The sequence below is a fragment of the Bacidia gigantensis genome (genome assembly GCF_019456465.1).
Source record: "Bacidia gigantensis strain McMullin 20006 chromosome Unknown contig_231, whole genome shotgun sequence".
Taxonomy (NCBI): Eukaryota; Fungi; Ascomycota; class Lecanoromycetes; order Lecanorales; family Ramalinaceae; genus Bacidia; species Bacidia gigantensis.
The window spans coordinates 82,335-104,202 of NW_025408598.1; the positions used below are offsets into that span (position 1 = coordinate 82,335).

Consider the following 21,868-nt stretch of genomic DNA (forward strand, 5'->3'; position numbering starts at 1 on the left):
AATTACTATTCTCCCGCAAGAATTGGTACTACCAGGGTATTTCTCAGACTATTATGTACTCTTGTCATAAGTGTCCGACTGAATGCAAGGCGACTAAGTAGAATGGTTTGTTAAAGGTTGATGTCTGGAAAGATTTGGGACCAGGTATAGACTCCAGATGCGCCTTCTGGTGTAGCCATAGGTTTTTTGATCGGACTCGCGGACAATGCAGTCACAGTATCAACTATGAGAATGGGAGTATCCAGAAGAGGTTTGAAGAGCAAACAACGTTGATGTAGTTCAACGCTTTTGTCATACCTCTGTTTGTGTCGTACATTCTACACAAAAGATTGTTGGGTAGTACAGCAATCTGAGGCATTGGGCGCGAAGCTACTTGAGATTGCTTAAATACTGACCTGCATCCTGTATCTACATTTTACATCCTTCATCCTACTTCAATTCCAAAACAAAGAATCCTCCTCAATTCAACATGCTGAGAGGACACTTCAGGAACAATCTTCACAGCCTCGCGCATCAAATCGTCTACGGTGCTGAAGTGAAAGGGATCGAACAAGTACGACACGAAGACGGCAGAGTAGAAGAGCATCACTATGTCGTCCACGGCAGGAAAAAGCGTGTCTATCGCACCGATCCAGAGCCACTACCCTCATGGTGCATCCGCAAAGACAAGTCAGGAAAAGAGAAAGGCGGAGTCAAGTTAACTTCTTCGCGTAATCCTGATCGATCTCGCGATCAGCCGCATCCAAAGAATCTTCCTTCCGGACGCAAGGATGATGATGTCAGTTTCATTTCTGATACCACAGCTGGATTTGCTTTCCAAGCCGGTACGAAAGACCGTGAGAAAGAGCGCCGGGCGTCCCCATCCCCACAGATTACTCGGCAAGGGCGACGTCGTTCTGACGACCAGGAGGTTGATGAGAAAGAAGGAGGCGCCGACCCCATACTAGAGGACTTTGCAAAGAACGCGGGTGATCGTGCATAGGCAGAGGCTTACTAGACGAGAGGATGATCATAGGAGCAGCACATAGGTCAGACTCATGATAGCAGAAATATTTGAATTAGACAAATAACGAAAGCCATTCAAATCCGGGTTCACTGGCCTGCGACTCATGATCGTGTGACCACGTGCTGTATCTAAAGATACAAAATGGGGCATTTTCAACAGAGTATTTGACAGATTGAACCACCGCGAACCGCACATTCCCCTAAAACAAACCATTTCCACATCTTGAGGTGCTCGGACTGGCTTAATGCAGTAAGGAATAATGTATTTGCAGCCTATTGTCTTCCCTTTTCCACTCCCAATTAGGACAGTCTCTACAACTTTCACCGAAAGCAGGCTCCACACATACCTGCTCGAAGCCCACACGCCATTTACGCCTATCTGGTTCCAATCAGTCGGTAAGCTCACAATCCGCACAATTAAGAAGAGGGGCTTAAGCCTCAAGCACAAAGTGGATCTGCCTTTTCCAAGCATATATAAACGATTCTCTGCCTTTTGCATTCTGTCCTCCTTCCTACTCCTACCATCTCTCATCTGCAAATCTCTTCTAAGAACTTTTCCACACACTAATCCCCTTTCACGAACCAAATTTAACAATGCGCTTCACAACGAGCGCCCTTCTTTTCCTCCACTCCCTCCTCCTCCTGTCCTCCACCGCCTCCGCCCTCGCCGTCCCCGACCAGCCCCCGGCCGCCGAACACATGCCAGTCCCCTCCTGGTTGACTATCGACCCCTCCTCGACCCTCTCCTCCACCACCACCACCACCTCCGCGAACCCGTCCATCTCCACGCCGCCCAACGGCGGCCCACTCTTTCAACCGCCTCACACTTTAGTACCACATCCACCTGACGGCCCCATCGGACCATTACCCCCCACGTCATTTACGACCCCGCCGCACTGAGCTCTACCAAGCTTTTGCTCCAACTCTTATCAAACCAGCCATCCCCCTCCACCTCCCCCTCCACCAACTCCACCACCACTACCGCCTCCAAAACCTCCACCACCGCCTTCACCCCCACACCCCCCACCAACCTCGCAGACCTCCCCCCCGCCCACGCCCCCGGCCTCTGCGCCCACTAACACCAATGCCGCACCTACCCCACCACCCGCACAACCCGCCGGAGGACGACGCGCACATCTGCGCGCACCTAGTGCAGCACTGCATCCGGAGCGTGTGCGGGTCTCAACATCCGCTTCCGGGGTTCGGCGCAGACAGTAAGTGTATCGAGGAGTGTATTTATGCGAATTGGCCGCGCCAACCGGGCGTGGAGGAATGGGCGGATCGGGAACTAGTGGGGGGAGGGGTCATGGAGGGGTGTCCGAGTTTGGCGTACGATAGTTGTCATGGGTGGGCGGATAATGAGACGGTGTTGCAGTTGTGTATGCTGCGGATGTGGGATCCGGCGAGGAAGGAGCCGGGGAGGGGGATGGTGGCTATTGAATGAGTGGAGTGAGTTGGGAAGGAGGGGGGGAGGAGGAGAATGGGAGGGGAGGGAGGGAGATGGCAGGATATCAGTGCCGCCAAAATGTAGAAGTCGATAAGTATAGACTTTGGTAGTAAATGAATGTATATCTGCACAAGAACCATGAAATCTATCTCAGACCGCCTAGAGAAAGAAAATATATCTATATCAGACAAGCAAGAAAGGGAAGGAAACGTCACAGTTCACGCCCAAGCCAGCCAGCCAGCCTACCCATCCACCATCAACCACCTCTACCCCATCATTCCTCAAACCCAATCCCTCCCCCCGCTTACGCACCCCACTGCGCCCCACCAACCGTAACCACAAACTCCAACGGATCAGCCGCCTCGACCTTCCCAGCCAAAAACCTCCCATTAGTAGGCTGCACATCATCATAAGGAAACGCATAACCCAGGCCATCCAGATTCGCCTCATGCAAAACCCTCGAATAATGATTCGTCGGATTCTTCGCATAATACCCCTCCTGGCCCGGTCCATCGGGTTGACTATTCGAATCCAGCATCGTCGTCCGATTAAACGCGGCCGCCAATCTCGCGCTCAAGTTCCCCTTCTCATCATTATGCGGGTCGAAGGGCCCGTTGCTGCAATTAAAGATATTGGCCGTGGTAGGCGGGGCGAAAGACCAGGTGCCGCCGGGGAGGGAGGGGACGTTGAAGATCATATTCCCGGAGACGGGGTCGACGGTGCCGGAGACGAGGCCGTAGGTGGCGTTCTGGGTGTCGATGCACAGGGGGTAGGAGGGGGTGAATCTCTGGAAGACGGATTGCACGTAGGGCTCGAAGTAGCCGGAGAAGAGGTTGAGGGTTGGTTTGAGATCGCGGGCTTCGTTGGCGCTGAGGATGCGGAGGGTTTTGCCGCTGCTGTCGGGTATCACGAGTTCGTTCCAGGGTTGGTGCTCGCTGGTGGCTTGGGATTTTAGGGCGCTGGCGATGGTGTCGAGTCCGTTGGACTTGATGCCTTTGACGTGCTGGGAGGGGCCGGAGACGGTGGTCAAATCAAGAGCAATGGGGAGGCCGATGAAGTCCACGTAGCTGATGTTGCAGAAGAGTTCGGTGTCGTTGTAGGTGAGCTCGCAGAACCCCCAGGGGATGTTGTAGTTGCCTGGCGTGCTGGGGTCGGCCGTAGGGTTGGTGACTGAGGGCTCGACAAGAGCGGCTCCGTTGTCAGTGTCGCTCTTTTTATTGAGATAGAAAGTCAATTTGTTGCCGATGGAGAAGTAGATGCGGGCACTGAAGAGTTTTGGGATTGTTACTGTTTTGGCGACACCGACGCCGCCCAGTGGAATAGCAAGATCCGGGCTGGCGATGATAGTGTGATTGTAGCTGGCAGATGGAGGTGGATAATAGGCCGTCACTCCATCAGACGTCAACAGGCAGAGATCGTTGTTGTGGCTCGCGTCGTATCCCGTGATAAATGCGTATACTTGTTTTGTCTTGTCCGCCCATTGATTCATGAGCTTGAAGCTCAGCGTAGCAGGAGTTACGGGCATGATGCCGTCGATGAATATTATCAGCTTGATTACTGGATCTTTGTCTTCTGGAGAAAGAATCTCTTGCTCTGTTCAAGATAGGTTGTGTTGTAGATATTTTCGGGGAGTGATTGGGCCTTTTTATATTGCATGATGTCTAGTTTGTACTCCTTAATCGAGATTCAATACGAACTCAGAAGTCCGACCCAGGGTCATTAATGTCACGTTCACAAATCAAAGCTGAAGTATTCCAAAGTGATCAAAGTCGAGGCCCTCCGTTGCAACCTCATGTAGCATTTCATATCACTTCATCGACCACACGACGTTCTAGAATACCAGCATAGTGCCAAAGCGACGCACTCAGCTAGCCCCCTGAGCGCCACTCGTTTGCCATTTGCAATCGAGTGTGGATCAACTATCATGAAAAAGGGTCGGAGTCGGTGAGAAGCACGGAGTAGACTAAGTCCTTCGTGATGGTGTCAAAAGCCACGCTCTGCAGCACCTAGTGTTCACCATATTATTAATCGTGGCTATAAGGCTCATGCACGTCGCCCGCTCATGACGTATGTAACCAGAAGTAGTCCTTAGGGCAGGCCTCCCCTTACGCGAGTGAGGCAGAGTAGTACATCGCTAGCAGGCTTCTAGAACCGTTCCATAAGCCACAGAGCGACACTAGATTCTAGCGTATCTCGCCGGTGAGCTAGCGTTGAAAAAGCCGTGTTGATGCCCTCAACGTCCAATAACAAGCGAAGGGGGACGAAGGGAGACTGCCGCCCGCTATAATATCAGTCGAGAACGCCATTCGGCGAAGAGCGAAGCTGAAATGAACGTCAGCTCATAGCCCTCGCTTCATATTCCCTAGCTAGTGAATACTTGCGAGCTTTGTATCGTTGCGTGGTTGAGGCAATACGAAGCAGGTATGCGCATTGCATACCATCAAGGCATCATGAAGCCCGCTGACCATCCTCTAAGGTTGGTATATGGTGCGTGACTGACTCGACACATTCGTACTTGGCGAAGTTCTCGCCTAAGGTCCAGCTACGTCTAGATTTTCGCGACTTCGACATAGAATCCGATCGATCTCAAAGATTGTGTTGGTTCGAGTTGGCATTCCTTGAGAGAGGATGTACCTGGCTCTGAGAGGCGTTGAAATCGTAGGCTGAGTTTGGTTGAAAGATTTGAAAGATTCGTTGATGAAACCATGGAAGCCCATCCACTCCTCTACTCCAGTCTCTCATACATCCTCTAAGCTGATGCATATAGTGCGATAGAGATAGTGTTCTTCGCAGAAATGGTGGTAAGAGCTGAGGTCTGGTGGCGACCAATGGTCCTTGCATTTCAGCCTTATGTATTCGTACCGTCTCTCAAAAGCAGTCTCAACGGACAGCGAGTTACAGATTTCGAAATGCTGGGTGTTGTGTGTCATAGTCAAAGCCGAATATATGAAATCCTTTGGTCTGGTCACTTTGCAGTGTCGTCAGACGGTCGTCACCTGTTGCTAAGTTGACAAGACCCGCATACCGGCGTCTGAAGAAGCATTTCCGGGTCCAAGTCAGATTCGAACATTGCGAGCACCTCTGTATATCATCGGCATTAAGGTAATCTGATCTGATTTCTCCTTGAAGTTTGCTTGATTGGTACAGATGGCACCGATCCAGAGCTGACGCCGTCCCCATTAGCGAAGACTCTGCAGAGCCTCGAAAAGGTTATAGGTGACTTCGAGAGGTCTCTCATTGATTTTGATAATGCTTTAAACGCTTTCATCACCCCAAATTTAGGAAAGTGCTTCGCGTTGCCCTATGATACTGTCGATGCTTTGGTATGAGAGATCATCTCTGATAGTCTCACCAAGGTGGCTTTCATGTAGATTGAAGATCTTTATGTAATTGCACGGTAGGCGCATGAAAAGCTAGAAAAGATTAGAGGAAGAAACTGGAAAGCTTACCGACCTGGTGAAATACAATTCTGCGGATACAACTCGACTTGAACTTCTCCCACATGGTTCCACACCAGGATCTGTGCTGATTTCATAAACTTGTGAGGACATGACTGATTAGACAGTACGCTAGATAGGTGGCTAGCAGACGCTCAGATATGCAATCGACCCATTTCGAAGCCTCAAGACCTGCATCTACTGCACACGAATCAATCATAGTGCCTGATTGATCGTCTCCAAAAACCGCAATAGAGATGAGGTTGGGCGATAAGGTAGAGTACTGTAAGATAGAGAAAAGAATGAGACGAACTAAGCAATAGCAAATTGATGCTGCGGCTGGAATTAGCTCCTTCAATCGCAGCCTGAGGCCCGCAAATACATCAGCCTGAGGAGAAATAACCCTGTCAACTACGTATTGATCGAAGACTGAAGCTTCGAGTCTACCTTCACAGCAGCATTCACGCTAGATCCACTATCTCTTACATCTGTATCTCGGTCCTCAATGATGTCGCTGTCGGTGCCAAGCATGTGATGCTCAACGTCGATCTTGGGTTTATCAGCCGATGAGCAAGTATACTGTGTCTTCATGACGTACCTTTGGACCCTTGAACCATCTACGAGCGTCAATGTACCACCATATAATGGCCATAAGCATTGGCGCTCCATATACCAGACATGTCCAGTTCATCCCAGCGGCGCTGTCCGATATTAGCATCACGCCTAATCAACGCCTGCGACCAATACTCACTCCAAATCCGCCCCCGCGGAGCTCGGCAACATCATTATTGGGACCATCAGGGCAACAAATGCGCAAGCCGCAGTACCAATCGGCGCGCTGAATCTTCCAAGATTCCAAGGTCCAGGTCGAAATCTGTCCCCAACTAAAAAGACGCGGATGAAAATCGGGATTGTAAAAGCGACGAAAGCCGCTACTGCGCCAATGGAAAAGAGAGCGGAGACGGCTACCGAACCACCGAAGATGAGTAGCGTGAGCAAGATGCCAATTACTGCATTGAACCACACAGCATTGACGGGCGTACGGGTATGTCTATTTACGCGGCTTATCCACCATGAGTATGGAAAGCAGCCGTCGCGGGCGTAGGCAAAGGCGACGCGGGATGCTGCGACCTAGCGCGTGCAGAATCAGCTCATGTGGTGAACATGTATTCCAGTGAGTGTTTGTACCATGCAAGCTTGGCCCATCCAGAAAGCAGCAATGATTGTAAGCGAAAGCGCAGCTAGTGCAGTCTTTTGCGGCAAGACTTGTAGCAGGTACGTTGCCCATGGCTGACCTAGATCCGAGTCCAGGACTTCGTCGATGTCAATGACGGTGTATGCTACCACCAGTTGTAGGAACCAGCCGAATAGTCCTCCAATCGTACTTGTAAGCACAATCGCTCTCGGCGCAGCAATGTTTGCGTTTGAGCTTTCTTCACTGAGGTGGAAGGGAGAATCGTAACCACTGGACGGAGTCAGCGAAGCTAGAGGTGGGAGAAGATTAAGCTCACCTCAACGTCCATATGACTGCGACAAATGTCATCAGTAGTGACACGCCGTTCGGAAAATCCGTCCCATCGTAGAAATTACCCCAGACGATGTTTGCCGGCGTGAATCTAAGATACCCTTGGTCTTCCCTATTTGTCGCAGCCGGTATCAGGATGATCACAACGCAGAGTGCGATGATATTGAACGTAGATCCGATGGAGTTGAACTGCGCTACCCATTTCGTAGGCATGCTGCTGATGCATCCATGACTGACCATGAGTAACGTCGTGAGCAGAAACACCTGATAGTTTTGCGGCACATAGCTGGGCTTCTGAATCGAAGCGGCAGCCAGGATCATTGAAGCCAAAGCATAGTCAACTGCAGGCGCAGCCGTGACTTGACCCAGCCAATTAGACCATCCAGTCAACCCTGCATTTTTTATCAACATGGCTCCCTCGCGAATGTAGTCTCAGCTCTTACACGCAGCCATCGGACCCCATCCCTCCGGCGCCAGGACAGCACTGGCATAGTATAGACCTCCACTTGTAGGCATGCTTGAGCATAGCTCTGCCATACTCATAGCCACACACTGTATGAAGACCATGGCAATCAGCCAGCCCCACACCATGCCCGGTGTCCCAGCGTAGCCCATTCCATAGCCGAGGGTGCTGGCGAAGCTGGGGAGGAGGCCGAGGACAGCGAAGCTGACGCAGAAAGTCGTCCAGAGCGAGAACTCGCGCTTGAATTGGGGCTTGTAGCCCAGCGCGAGAAGGGCTTGGTCATCCTGCGTAAAGGCATCTTGCTTGTATGAGGGGAGGGCAGTGGATGGGAGGAAGCTGGTGACAGGCAAGATTGCCTTGGAGGGCTGTTCTTCTGTAGCCATGATGAGTCGCGGGCTCACACGAAGGAGCGGCAAGGTGAGGCAGTCTTACATCGGGACGAAATCTTGTCAGTCGCTGTTGCCTTTCATGGTGTGGTCGGTACCAGACCCTGGCGGATTCGACGCGCAATGTGCCTCCTCAATGATCGGATTGCCGTTGTGGAGGACCCTAGTGGTAGATCGACATGCATACGTCAGGGACACGAGGAGATAGTTGGTTGTTTTGTTCCCTAGCCTCATGCAAGGCAAGTAATGGAGTAGGTCGGTTTCCTTATCTCAACCCCCTCTTTCGCCTCAATCCTTCGGAAGCAGCCAGCTTACACCATTAAAGGCCTTGCTAGAAGAGGTAGTCTCCATCATCATCGAGAAAACAAGCCGCAACCCTTCGAGTTAATGAGCGTATCGAGTAAGGGGAGGAACATCACTAGTTCAAGTACAAACCATTTGTACGGGCAGGACATCGAAGCTTGGCCTTACGGACGCGTCCGCTCGCCTCTCCTTGGAAAATCTTTACTCCCGCACAGCTCGTCATCTTCTGATTGATCGTGAAAGGTTCGTAAGGTGGCGACGCTCTCATGCCTGAAGCCTTTGGCCAAGTCTTGATGCCTAATGTAGGAGAATGCTGCAATCGAAATCCAGGGCTCTTGAGACTGGCGAGAGGATTGCACTCTTTCCTTTCGATATGATCCCGATCAAATCAGATAAAGATCCTCGATTATTCTATTGCTATAGCACTGAGCCAGGCATGATACCCTTGCCTATGACGCTGCCGTCATCTGTTCTGTGGAATGCGTCTTTGCAAAAGATGTGATCAAGTCTCTTTTCAAGTGTGATGGCAGCCCATCTACTGGACAGTGATCGGCAGTCGGGAATCTGCTCGTTGTACTGAGGATTTTAAAGAATCCAACGAGAGTGATTGTTAGAATGTTTTTACTTTTGAAGCAGGTCGACTATGTGCTATTCTTACTGAGAGGCTGCATTTACGGCGTCAAGGCTTCACCTGCTTCGCCTTCGCCCAAGTCTGAACAGCAGTAAAATTTCAAATGACAAATACGAAAGCCCAAAGTCCGACATTATACTGCGCCAATCATAGCGGCAACTCAGGATTCCAAATACTGATCGCCGAACGGTTGGTCAAAAAGACTGCGACACACTGGACCAGCTTCTTCTCTGGGTGATGACAGTGTGCGAAGGCTCTGGCAGAATGTAATTCGCACCTAGAGAGGCCTGACACCAGTCTCTTCGAGGAGCACACTCCAGCACATTGCTTCCTTCACCGCCGGAACGGGCTGATGATCGAACAGATCATGAAGAGCGTGAGTTTGCAAGACAGTTCGCCATAAGACATGCTCAACTTTACTTCATACAATCATGACCATAGTCCTGCTATGCCTTTGTTCTAGTTGCCCTCACGGAGCCGCAGGCTTCTTTGATGTCTCACCGTCCTTCTCAGCAAACGACAATTTATCTGGCGCACAGACAATCACTTTGATGCCCAACAAGGCAACTATACCTGCCTAGCCGCGGTCAAGTTTGTACACCGACAAAGGAAGCAATCAGCTATGCTCAGGCCTCACAGAGGCAAGCAGCAATTGCCATGGCACAGCGTTGCTTTTCCGGAGCTTAAAAGATCTCATCTCCTCCCCCGATCCTCTCAGTCTTCATCGATCTGATACCCCACCCCTTCCCATTCGGCAGAGATGGAAAACATTAGCTACGCTTTCGGGCCCAACGACACCTATCTCTTCAGCGGACCAGAGATACGAACCAAAACTTGGAATGCTAGTCGCAGCTTCGGTGACAATTGGTCTCAACATAAAGTGCATGCTGTTCAATGCGCTGCCTTTGGAGACACCTGGGGGACGTATTTCATCAGATACACCCATTTGAACCCTAGAGGGTACAAAACAAGCCAGTGTACCCATGATGGGCTTCCAAGGAGGCTTTATCGATGGCTTGAGAGGCCCGAGACGAACATCGGACATGTTTCTGTAGTTCTAGGCCCGGAGGAATCCTTCGTTGCTTGGGATGACAGGGAATACATCAGATCCGACAACATATCTCGGGAACTTCTAGGAAAGCTGCGGTCTTTGTCTCGTGGCGAATTGCCCAAAGTCTTAGCCTTAGGCCCTGGTGGAAGCTACTTCCTACTATCTAATAGGGGATACTTCTCATACTGGATCTCTGCAGCGCTTCCAAAGACGAAGAAAATCCTCAACAAACTCACAGACGAAAAGATAAAGGGCATTCAGGTTAGACTGCCGCATGCCCACCGACAAACGATTTGCTAACACAGACTAGCTCGCTACTTTTAGCATCCACGATCCTGACACCTTCGCCATCGTCCACTCGAGTACCAGAGTCTGGTGGAACGTCTCAGACAGAGCTAAAAACGACATTTTTCGCGTATCAGAATCCTTTGCCTCCAGAGATGAGCTACCTTTCTATCAACAATACAGACCACAGAGGGAGACCGCAAATGAAAATGCTCAGAGAGCCCTCAGGGCACCTCCAAGACCCGTGCAACGCCTCTCGTCACCAGAAGTTGACAGAAGGGTATACCCCAGACAACAGAACCACGTAGTTGAAAGACCCTCACGGAAGTTGTACGTTTCCGAGCGAGAGCTCAATGGATCATGTCCGTGCATAACATACCACTCAAGAAGAGCAGAGCATCGCATGAGGAGGTGCCCTCATATCCGCCTCTTCGAGGATCGTTATGGCCACTACAGGCTACTCCCCGACTACCTCTTCTGGGAGAGAGAAGAGTTTGTGAGAAACCGGGCACTGAATCGCTTATCACACTAGCTCTCGATCTCAAGACATAGGTGACGGCGTTGAGCGATTAGCGATCCCTGGATCACGACCCACACGCTCACCATAAGAAAGGACCCACAATGGCGCGGTCAACGCTTTGCGACAGAATATCTTGGCAGAAAGGGGTTGGATCAATAGACGATACCGTGTTCCCTCGCGACATACCACTTCCTTATTCACCACCCATCGACCTCCTCCTCGCCTATGCCCGTTAGACCCGATTCCCTTCGTCCACATCATCCTTTCTACCCCACCCACCCCATATATTCACTTCCTCTACTTGCTCTATTCCCTCCCTTACCCTTCTTTCCTCTTCTCACATGCCATTACCTCTTCCTCTTTCCTCCCCCTTCTTTTCAAACTTCTTCCTCCCCTCTCCTTTTTATCTCGCTTTACCTACCTCTTCCTCCTACCACTCACCTTCTCTCTCTCCCTTCTCACCCACCCGTCTTTCCCCGCCCTTTCCTCCAACCTTCCCCCCCAGCCCTTTGTTCCTACATCCTCAACCATCTCCCTTTCCTCATGCATGCACCCCCCTCCACTATCATCACTACAACCTCCTTTATCTCTCCGCCCACTACCACCCAATCCAAGAGCCCCCCCCACCCTGACCCCCTCCCTCCACTTTAGAGCAGGGGTCTGGGGGGCGAAGACTTGTGCGCTCCCCCCCCCCTCCCCTCCCCCCAACTTCCCCCCCTGCCATTTATTGTGTCTCTACCCACTATATATTTCCATACACTACCTGTGTCCCGGACCTCGCTGCGTTATGTTTTTATATTTGGAGCGTAACGACATAGGCGATGGGCAGGGGGAGGGGGCTTGGGGGAGTGTGAGGTACCTAGCGCGCACAATCTGCGTAGGCAATTCGATCCGAATGATATCAATAACAAGGGGAGCGGGAGGGAACTTCAATCAACACCGATATAGATATTTTCATTACATTTACAGTTTACATTCCACCGTCATCCCCCCCGCACCTCTATCCTCTCTACCACGTCTCTATCTCGTTCCTCACCATCCACCTCCCAAGTCTAAAATATGAAAATGCCTCAACGAATGAGCGTATGTAGCTTCCCCATCCTCCAATCCACCCATCCATCTATCTTACAACCAACCCCCAGCACCTGCACCGTCCACACCAACACCACCAACAACACCACCAAGCCCCTCATCCATCTCAAACGGCTTCCTCCCCCACCCAGTCAAACACCTCCATCCAGCACCCGTATGTTTCCCCTCCTCCAACACTTGACCCACTCCATCCAACAATCCTCCTTTACGGCCGACCTCATGACCCATCTCCGTCTCAAGCCTCAGCATCCACTGTTCCCAAGCCCATGACCCGACCAAGCCAGAGAGCGTGGCTGCGTCCGCGGTGGTGCCGATGGGTCCCTGGACTGCTTCGACGGATTGGCGGGAGGAGGACGAGGAGGGAGTGGGTGTGGGCTGTGAGGCTAGGGAGCGTGAGGTCGGTGGCGTGGGAAGGGGTCGGTGATGAATATTTGCGTGGGAGGTGTTGATCGTGAGGGGTGGGGGCGCTTTGGACGTGCGGGACGTGGAGGGCGGGAAGAGGCGGAATTGACTCTTTGGCGCCTCGATAGATTTGCCAGTCAGTTGATGGGCCTTGTTTGCAAGAGTGGAAGTTCGACTGGCAGTGCCGTTCTCATTATCGCTGTCAGCGTGGTGCGAGCTTGGTGGCGTTGGTGGCAACGCGCCCATCATTGGCGGAGGTGGTGTCTCTGGTAGTTGCGGGGGTGGAATTGTGGGCGAGCCCATCGGCAAAACTGACCATGCGCGCTTGATATCGTCGAAACCGGCCTGGCGGATGCGGCGTAGGAAGGACTTGGTGGGAGCTGGGTCATAGCCACGGGTTTTGAGGTTGAAGGCGAATTCAACCGATGTGGCGGAGCCAAGTGTGCCTGGCTTGATAATCTCGGCGTCCATGAGGGAGAATTCGAGGTAGCCACCGGGCTTGAGGCAACGAAGACATTCACGGAGAGTGAGGTCATACTCGTCTAAGCCGCTGTCGTTGGCTGCGCCAGAGTCAGACTCCGGTGGTTGGGTCTTTAGGAAGGTGTGGAGGGTGCGCGCTGAGATGACGTGGAAATGATGATCTGGATAGGGTAGCTTCCAGAGTTCTGTGATGGCAGTGCGTCGATGGTTTCGTGGACCTTGAATACGGGAGTCGATCAGGTGTTGTTCGGTCGTTGCTGTATAGATCCTGGCATGGGGAAATTCTTGGGCGCAATGCCATGCCCAGTCACCGTTTGGTACACCGCCGAGGTCGAGGATTCTCGCTGGGTTCTTGACTCTGCCGTTCTGGATGTCTCCTAGCTTGGGAGTCTTGATAGTCTTGAAACGAGCTGGGCTGTTCAACAGACTGCCACCAGCGAGGTATTTGCCAGCTTCAACGATCCATGCTCTAGCGTTCACCTGGTCCAAAGCTTGTCGTTCTCGTTCAACACGATTGATGACCTGCTGCTCCGTGGTCTCTTGTTCTTGTTCCGTTTCCTTGCCGGGAAACATCGAGACTGGCCGAAGGGGGTTTGGTCGCTCTACGTGCTCCATACGGTATTCACCCTTTAATCGCTTCAGGTGCTCGTGCGGCATGCAAAGTCTTACAGACTGAATTGAATCTGACCGCGTCAGACGGTGTATGAATGGATCTGAAGCTTTCGAGCTGCTTTTGATGTGTCGGAAAGCTTCATAGTAGATCGGCTCCTCCGGTACAACAACAGGCACCTCGTATTCATGCTTGGAGGTTTCACTCTCCAAAAAACGAACGGCCTTCTTCATGGGTGAGTTCATAGAGTCCTTTTGCAGGTAGGTGCTGCGTCTTCGAAGTTCTTGCTCTGCTTTAGCGCCTACACTATTCCGTGGGTTGGTTTCTCGAAGCGCTGACAGGTAGCTGCCTTGCTGAGCGATCCAATCTGTCGTCTTGTCCATAGACTTGGCTACCGCTTCGGTGATCACATTCTCGTAATTATCGTCATAATCGACAACGGGGGATGCAACATCCTCGTCACGGTTCTCACTCGAATGAATCAACCCAAAGGCGCTTCTTGCGGGCGTGCCAAATGTTGCCTGTCTTGCAGTTGGCGGCGTGGCGGTATCAGAGCCAATGCTGCCGTCGAGTTCAAAGACATGACCAGTTGCGGGTGGACTTGGAGGGGCATTCGTGTTCCAGGGACACTTGTAGAATTGTTCGGCGGTTGCAGAGGAAGGCGACAACGCACTGGCAGGTACGGATCCCATGTGCCATGTGTGTCGAGCGTTTGATCCCAAAGATGCAAAAAAGCCTCCTGGAGATGGTATGCTCATGTTGGAGATGCTGTAGTCAGATATGCGCGACACGGGCGTACCCGCCGGACTTTGTCGATAATGAGGCCCGAAGGTCTCTCGCATCTCATGTGGTGTCTCTGGTGGAAGACTGGGGCATGTTGAGGGCTTCTCGAGCGACAAGTGTTGCAATGTTACTAGAGCGTCGAGTGGCAACTCGACACCTGTCAAAGGAACACCTGTATGAATGACATCGTCATCCTCTCCGAAGACTGGGCTGTCGGGAAAATCTTGCGCCGCAAAATCATATACGCTGATACGCTCTTGCGCTGTCAAGCCAGACTTCGCGTTTTGTCCCCCTACGCCTTGAGTATTGACTGAAATCTTGGGCTTCGGTGGCCTGACCGGTGGAAGGCTTGATGGTGGCACTTTGTATGTATTTTCTCGCATGCTCTCATCCCATATCTCGTCACTCGGTAGGTTTGTCTGTGACTCAGGTGTAGTGGGCCCAGTGGAGGGTTGGTAGGGGTCTGTACTGAGGCTACCAGTAAGCGATGGGGTGGTGTTGAGCCTGGACAACTGGTCGGCGAGACTGGGTAATTGGTCGCCCAACATGGACAATGCTGCTGGTGATAGTGGGATCTTTGGCGGCCTGGGTGGCGACTGCGTTGGAGGTTGAGGTGGGGCGGGCCAAAATCCTGGGGATGGAATGGCCAAGGTGGGGTATTTTGGCTTGTGGCCAATGGGCGGCGAATTGTCGGGCGAGACTGATCGCAGACTTGTCTGGTCAGTCATGATGGATGGATCGATTTCCGAGTCGATATCTGAAACATCGTCGAAGTCTCCTGACCGCCGTCCATAGTAGTATGAAGATACGGACGACGTCTCCGAGATCAGGGACGGTACAGGCGAAGTCGAGCGGATAGACTGTGGGCGGAGATATCTTGAGTCGTCCAACCTAGCCGTACTGTAATCCACCTGCCTTTTCTGCTCTTCTCTCCTCTCCCCTCGTCTATCTTCCATTATTGTATTAAGTGTAGGTCTCCGGACCAGCCGGGAGGGTGATTCAAATGTCGCTCCAGATATTATATTGCCGTCCATAGTGGATATGAGATGCGCGTGCCCTGCAGGCGCTCTTGGTGTTTCTCTTGCTGTCGCAGTAAATGACAATCCTGGTCAACAGGTCTCTCTGCGGGTCACTCGGTCAACGATCAACCACGCAATGCGAAATGGAGGCAAAAACAATGCAATGCAATCTAACAGAAAAATGGTATGTAGGAACAATACAGAGACAGAAGAGATGATGAATGAAAGGTCGCGACCGGCCCTCAAGATATTAATACATTCAAACGCTCTGCATCGCAACTTTCCATGGGACCCAGCGGTTCCATGATCCAGGCCGTTGCACTAATGCAAGGAACTTCCAACTACCAACGTGTCTAGTTGCTGAGCGCCTAGGGGTCGGAACATTGTGGAAGTAGAGGCACAGCAGCTGCTATGTCAGTCTTCTTGGGGCTGTAAATAGAAAATTGCATGGGGAAGCGCTGAGGGTGTGGGGAAGATCATTGGTGTTTCCTAAGCGCCCACGGTTGCGCTCTAGTCCCAGGTAGGTTTGGAAGCCAATGGATTTCATGCAAGTCAAATGTTTGAGACTCATTTTTAGCACAAGCATCCTTCGATGTCTGGAAGGTGAAAGGGTCTTTAAATCATACTTGAAGGAGAAAAAGAAAGAAGAAAAGGACGAAAAAGTGATCGATTTTGGGAGGCCGAAATGGCCCGTCTCAGGATCTAACCATTTTAGGTCAAGCTCCCTCTGCCAAGCCCTTTATTCAGTACGCTGTTGTGATTGAAAATACGCTCCTCATCCCCCGCCACCATTTACCCCCACATTTGGCCCGCACCTTCGCATGGGATTGTTCGTGCTCAACCACAACTAGACTGGAGGCCTCAAGATACTCGACGGTTGGCCTTGAGCTACTTTATCTCACTATGTATGATGATAGTGAGCTGTGCCGGCCGGTCGGTGTTGGCTGTCTATTCTTACCTTGAAGGACCGAGGCTTTCCCTTGATCGGGTTAGTCTCAGGGTTCAGGACTGAAGGTGTGGAAGCGCCGTATTCCTCTCTCGTCCTGCAAAGCGCTTGCAATTGCAACGTGCCACCAGGATCAGCAATAATATCGATAGCGATCATGGCTCCTGCAGCAGTGATTGCGCCATCAATCTTATCCGCCGACTTTGCAGAGCTTGGGAGAGCTTGCACGGACTGCATGAAATGGCGCAGCGACTGGATTCACGTCGATATCGGATGTGCCACGCCAACAAATCTAGGCCAAGATATTGCTGCTAACGTTCTTCGCAGATGGATGGACACTTCGTCCCGAACATCACATTTGGCGCTCCCGTAGTCACGAAGATCCGGCCACATGTTGACCGCCCGAATGCTCCGAAAGGGAAGGGCACTTTCGACTGCCATATGATGATTGCTGAGGTAGGTATGTGAAAGCGCCTCTTGGCCCCTATTTCTGGATTCAGGCATATTACGCTCCACTTCTGCCTTAGCCACGTGCTAACCGCCGATCTTCTTCAGCCCAAAAGATGGGTTAAGGAATTCCAGAAAGCGGGATGCGACCTTTACTGCTTCCACTATGAAGCCGCCATCACATCTACAGCCGCTGAAAGTCCAACAGACCAGGTCGAGGCAAAGACTAGTCCAAAAGAGATGGTAAGGTTCATACACGAGCAAGGCATGCTGGCCGGAATCGCAATCAAGCCGGATACGTCGGTGGACGTGCTCTGGGAAATCTTGGGAAGTCAGACCAAAGAGGAAGTGCCGGACGTAAGTGGACTGTGCTCAGGCGTTCCGGAATAGTGCTGATCAAATCTAGATGGTGCTCATTATGACAGTCTACCCTGGATTTGGCGGTCAGAAATTCATGGCGTCGGAGCTACCAAAGGTCAAGGCGCTTCGAGAAAGATATCCCGAACTCTACATTGAGGTTGATGGTGGACTTGGAGAAGGCACGATCGACCAAGCTGCTGAAGCTGGAGCCAACGTGATCGTGGCCGGTTCAGCTGTCTTCGGAGCAAAAGACCCGGCGGGTGTAATACAAGTGCTACGAGATAGCATTGACAAAAGGAGGTAGGTGATAGTATTATATTTGTCAATGGAGATAGCCAATTGTGGATATCTACGGACGGAGGAAATGAGGCCATGATTGCAGGGTCGAGGGCGGACAGCATTTGCTCAGATTTGTATAATCGCCTTCATAGTTGAACCCTTGGGTACGATTCAGGATCCTTGAACAGTCAACCTCAAGCCTTAATGATCGTACAGCTCTCGATGTCCATTGATTATAGGGCGGCTATGGGGTGTATAGAGGAGTAAGGCCCCGGAGATAGATCGAAAATGCCAAACTCCGGGGTGCGGCGGAGACTGCTGCTTTTTGCGGCACGTCGCCGCGCGCCGCGCCCTAGGAGCCCGTTGACGGCAGATCTGACAGCTGCACCACACTTTGCTCCAAATTCATGCCTTTGCATACACCTTGAAGAATTGCCCCCTTCGAAACAAATAGTAGCCTCTGGAGTGGAGTCTCGTAATGGCTGCAAATGTTGAACGATCAAGCCCTGAGCCTCATGAGGATGTCTCTCCGCTCACTTCAGATGCCGAGTCCGAGGACGATCCCATCGCTCGCCATGCTCGCAATTCCACTGAAGTAGCGGTGCATGATTGTGGAATCTTGGAAGAAGAGGAAGAAAGAGAAGAGCTGTTGACAGCCCGGACAGAGACCTCATCCACCCCAAAATTTCTCTCTAGTAAGATTCGAGATATACGATTGAATGGTAAATTGGGGAGGGCAAGCAAGAGAGACGGCTACAGGAAGACGCGGCGAGAAGAACACGGTGATCTGGACGAAAATGGAGAACTCATGTATGAAATGGAAGAAGGCGGTCCACACAGCGAGATCAGCTCCCAGGCTTCGAGCAGCTCTGCCGAATTGGACAAGCTCAACCTTTCGCGAAATCAGAAGCCAGAGGTATGTCAACATGGCTCAAATGTGTTCATCGCTAACGGTGAAACATGTAGTGGAGAAAGTATGCCATTGGCTCAGCAGTAATAATAGTCCTCTCCCTCCTCTTCATTATCTTGACCTTGGGAGCATACAACGCTACTCAAGAATCGATAAAGGTCCCGCAAATCTTGCTCTCCAATGGCACGTCACTCTTTGCTCCCACCACCATCCTCATATCCCTTGATGGATTCCGGGCAGACTTCCTTACGAGAGGCATCACCCCTACCCTGAATCAATTCATCGCAGAGGGTATCTCGCCAAAGTACATGTATCCGTCATTCCCCAGTGTAACGTTTCCCAACCACTTCACACTTGTGACTGGACTTCATCCTGAGAGCCATGGCATCGTTGGTAATACGTTCTGGGATCCAGAGTTCGAAGCTGAGTTCCACTACACCGATCCATCGAGAAGTATGCAGCCCAAGTGGTGGAAAGGCGGAGAACCAATTTGGGTGACAGCAGAGAAACAAAATGTCAAGACGGGCGTACATATGTGGCCAGGCTCAGAAGCCGGCATGGAATACTCTGCGAGCTACCTCGACAAGTTCAACGGTAGTGAACTTTTATCAAAAAAGACTGATCGTATCCTCGAGTTGCTCGATCTTCCTAGCATTGAAGATTCAGCTACAAGAGTACGTCCGCAGCTTATTGCTGCTTACGTTCCCAATGTTGACGGGGATGGCCATCGCTATGGACCAAATAGCACCGAGATCTATGATACAATTTCAGCTGTAGACAAGATGCTCCACAATATCTTCACAGGCCTTGATGAGCGCAATTTGACGTCGATTGTGAACGTGATTGTTGTCAGTGATCATGGTATGGCAACAACATCTGTCGATCGCTTGGTACAGCTCGACGACATAATAGATGTCGGCAAGATCGAGCATATTGACGGCTGGCCACTTTACGGTCTACGCCCCTGGAGTGACGAGCCTGTACAAGAACTTTACGACCAGCTCAAAGCTGAAGCAGATCAGAGCCCTAACTTCGACGTCTATCTCCGAGATAAGGATATGCCGACGCAGTTCCACTTCTCCCAGAACCCACGAATAGCGCCACTCTGGGTCATTCCCAAGACAGGGTGGGCAATAGTCCACAAGGAAGACTTCGACGTCAAAGAAGCTAAAGCCTCCGGACAGACCTATGCGCCAAAAGGTCTGCATGGATATGATCACCATAACCCACTCATGCGAGCGATCTTCGTAGCTAGAGGTCCTGCTTTTCCACATAAGCCGAATAGCAGAGTTTCCCCCTTTCAGAATACCGAGGTGTACAACATACTCTGCGACTCCTTGGGGATTGAGCCAAAAGCCAACAACGGGACACTTCGGCTGCCGCTGAAGCCTAGTGGATTGCATTCAGATGAAAATCAAGAAGAAGCCAGCGATGAGATCCAAGATTTGCCTTCTAGTCCAACGGTAGAAATTGTGGAGATTGGAAGTGACGGCAAGCCGATAACCGTGGGCGAAACACAAGAAAGCGGCAATGAGGAGTCGCAAAGACACAAGAACAAATTCTTCGATTATTTGAAGGCAAAGATCGCTCAAGCCATGCAATGGGCGTCTGCCATTTTGCATGGACATAAGAAGCCTAAAGATGGCCCAGCTGAACCTTCTTGAGTCCCATTCCCGTGCCATGGAAAGACACCATTATCATGGCTCTCACTTAGCTACAGACTCAAAGTGCTACAAAACGCACGGCTATGACCCTTCACAGGATCAAGAGCATACTCAAGCAACATGATTGCATGCTCCACAAGTTCACACGCAGGCTTTGCACGCAACTGTGCCGATCGCAGATTCAGTCCCCGGTCACAACTCCTTACCAACCCGCGTCAATACCCGATCCTCAGTCCCAAATCATTGACGCAAGATTCATCATGTGAAGACTCATCATCAGTGCTCCCGCAAATCTTTGCGAAATCTACTCCTGCCACCCTCCCTGCAGTACGGTCAGCAACCACATCATCAACAAAGCCTACGAACGGACGCCCTCTCACTCTGCAATAGGATCCAACTTCGGATGACGCTGTGCCCCTCCATGATATTGATCAGCCTCGTTCCTCTGCCTGGAAGGACGTTCCCTGACTACATCACCGCTGAACCTTTGGGTGGGTTTCTCCTCACGCTTGAGATTTATCTCTGCGGCGCTGGCGGACGAGCTTGCACTAGTGGAACGTCCACTGGCCTTACTTGTATCGCGGGGTTGAGAGTGTCGGGAGCCGTTTGCAGCCTGTGATCTATCGCGTTCGTTGTTGTTGACGGGTTGAGCAGAGATGCGGGATCGGTTCGAGGATCGAGAGGCATCTCGTTCATTGTTGTTGTTATCGTTGCCATGGTTTGCGGAACGCTGAGAGCGATGCGAAGACTCGGAGGCATGTCGTGTGGGGTCGTTACGGTGCTGGGAATGATTACCCGGTCCTGGGTTGCCATGATTTCTAGGATCGCTCTCATGTCCAGCATTGTTGCCACGTCCAGCATTGTTACCATTCCTAGCATTACTTCCAGATCCTAGACTGCTCCTCTGTCTGGAAGCGCCACCATTTTGGTGGGCATGGTCTGGGTGAGTAGAAGCATTTCGGGGCCTTGCACTGCCATCCGGAGTATATTGAGTAGCCTCATTTCTCGCTGAATGTCGTGGCCCTTCACGCTGTTCTTGAGGGTGGGTGCTGCGCCGATCCTGCGGACCTTCCATTTCTCGTCTGTTAGGGAAATTTTGTTGAAAAGGACCTCTATTCAAACTTGCACGACCTCCACCGCGAAAATCCTCCATCTGTCCCCGTGGTGGTCTATTCCAACGAGGTTCTTCCTGACGATGGTCACGCAATCCTGACGCCCCGTTCAGAGCTCGAGATTTTGGTACCGGCAAGCCGTTGTTTATCAATCGATTCACTTCAAACATGTAGCCTCCAGCGACATTCTTCGGTGTCCTCAGGGACCTGTCAATCTGTTCCTGGGGTCCAGGATCACGACCACCGGTTCGAGCGATTCGACGCGCTCTAGCAATCTAAAATACACAATGAGCACATGAATATCGCAGCATCATCAGGCTTACATTATTCCAGTAAGGATCGCGATGGTCATCCGGATTAATGCCTGCCTCGCGTAGGGCCCTTCTCGCTGCTGCCTCCTTATTCCATTGTTGAGTGAATTCGACTTTCATGTCTTGACGCGCATTGAATGCTGCAGCACTCTTCTTGGAGAGCGCCGGGATTACCGCCCCGATTAAGTCGAACATGTATGATGTTGTGCTGATCGTTCTAGCCTCACGAGCTTTGAAGATGGTCGAGGTTGGGTGGTGATGAGGTGGAATCAAAGTTGAGGAGAGCAGAAGATGAAGAAGAATATCTCCAGCTTTTGTACTGGAATGAAGACAAAGAGTTGTCGTACAGGATCTTGTACCTCCTTCATCTCGATAAGATACATGCCTCGTCACACCTACT

The 21,868-nt window shown here is 51.4% G+C and overlaps 7 protein-coding genes across 7 annotated transcripts; 3 read left to right on the plus strand and 4 right to left on the minus strand.

The window, feature by feature from the left end:
* Positions 1-469: 469 nt before the first annotated feature.
* KY384_004019 (uncharacterized protein) lies at positions 470-982 on the plus strand (the record flags this gene model as incomplete). Its single annotated transcript, XM_044812527.1, has 1 exon — positions 470-982. The coding sequence occupies one exon, from the start codon at positions 470-472 to the stop codon at positions 980-982; it is 513 nt and encodes a 170-aa protein (XP_044669947.1).
* A 1,774-nt stretch (positions 983-2,756) lies between these two features.
* On the minus strand, positions 2,757-4,172 carry KY384_004020 (uncharacterized protein; the record flags this gene model as incomplete). The annotated part of the gene is made up of 2 exons (XM_044812528.1): positions 2,757-4,045; positions 4,163-4,172. 2 exons carry the CDS (start codon positions 4,170-4,172, stop codon positions 2,757-2,759), a joined length of 1,299 nt encoding a protein of 432 aa, XP_044669948.1.
* Positions 4,173-6,300: 2,128 nt separating this feature from the next.
* On the minus strand, positions 6,301-8,260 carry KY384_004021 (uncharacterized protein; the record flags this gene model as incomplete). The annotated part of the gene is given in 6 exon segments (XM_044812529.1): positions 6,301-6,438; positions 6,488-6,590; positions 6,641-7,020; positions 7,078-7,354; positions 7,401-7,845; positions 7,858-8,260. 6 exon segments carry the CDS (start codon positions 8,258-8,260, stop codon positions 6,301-6,303), a joined length of 1,746 nt encoding a protein of 581 aa, XP_044669949.1.
* A 3,918-nt stretch (positions 8,261-12,178) lies between these two features.
* KY384_004022 (uncharacterized protein) lies at positions 12,179-15,454 on the minus strand (the record flags this gene model as incomplete). Its single annotated transcript, XM_044812530.1, has 1 exon — positions 12,179-15,454. One exon carries the CDS (start codon positions 15,452-15,454, stop codon positions 12,179-12,181), a length of 3,276 nt encoding a protein of 1,091 aa, XP_044669950.1.
* Positions 15,455-16,712: 1,258 nt separating this feature from the next.
* Positions 16,713-17,496, plus strand: KY384_004023 (uncharacterized protein; the record flags this gene model as incomplete). Its single annotated transcript, XM_044812531.1, has 3 exons — positions 16,713-16,841; positions 16,941-17,189; positions 17,239-17,496. The coding sequence occupies 3 exons, from the start codon at positions 16,713-16,715 to the stop codon at positions 17,494-17,496; spliced, it is 636 nt and encodes a 211-aa protein (XP_044669951.1).
* A 453-nt stretch (positions 17,497-17,949) lies between these two features.
* Positions 17,950-20,045, plus strand: KY384_004024 (uncharacterized protein; the record flags this gene model as incomplete). The annotated part of the gene is made up of 2 exons (XM_044812532.1): positions 17,950-18,387; positions 18,438-20,045. 2 exons carry the CDS (start codon positions 17,950-17,952, stop codon positions 20,043-20,045), a joined length of 2,046 nt encoding a protein of 681 aa, XP_044669952.1.
* A 376-nt stretch (positions 20,046-20,421) lies between these two features.
* Positions 20,422-21,663, minus strand: KY384_004025 (uncharacterized protein; the record flags this gene model as incomplete). The annotated part of the gene is made up of 2 exons (XM_044812533.1): positions 20,422-21,432; positions 21,481-21,663. The coding sequence occupies 2 exons, from the start codon at positions 21,661-21,663 to the stop codon at positions 20,422-20,424; spliced, it is 1,194 nt and encodes a 397-aa protein (XP_044669953.1).
* Between the last annotated feature and the right edge of the window lie 205 nt (positions 21,664-21,868).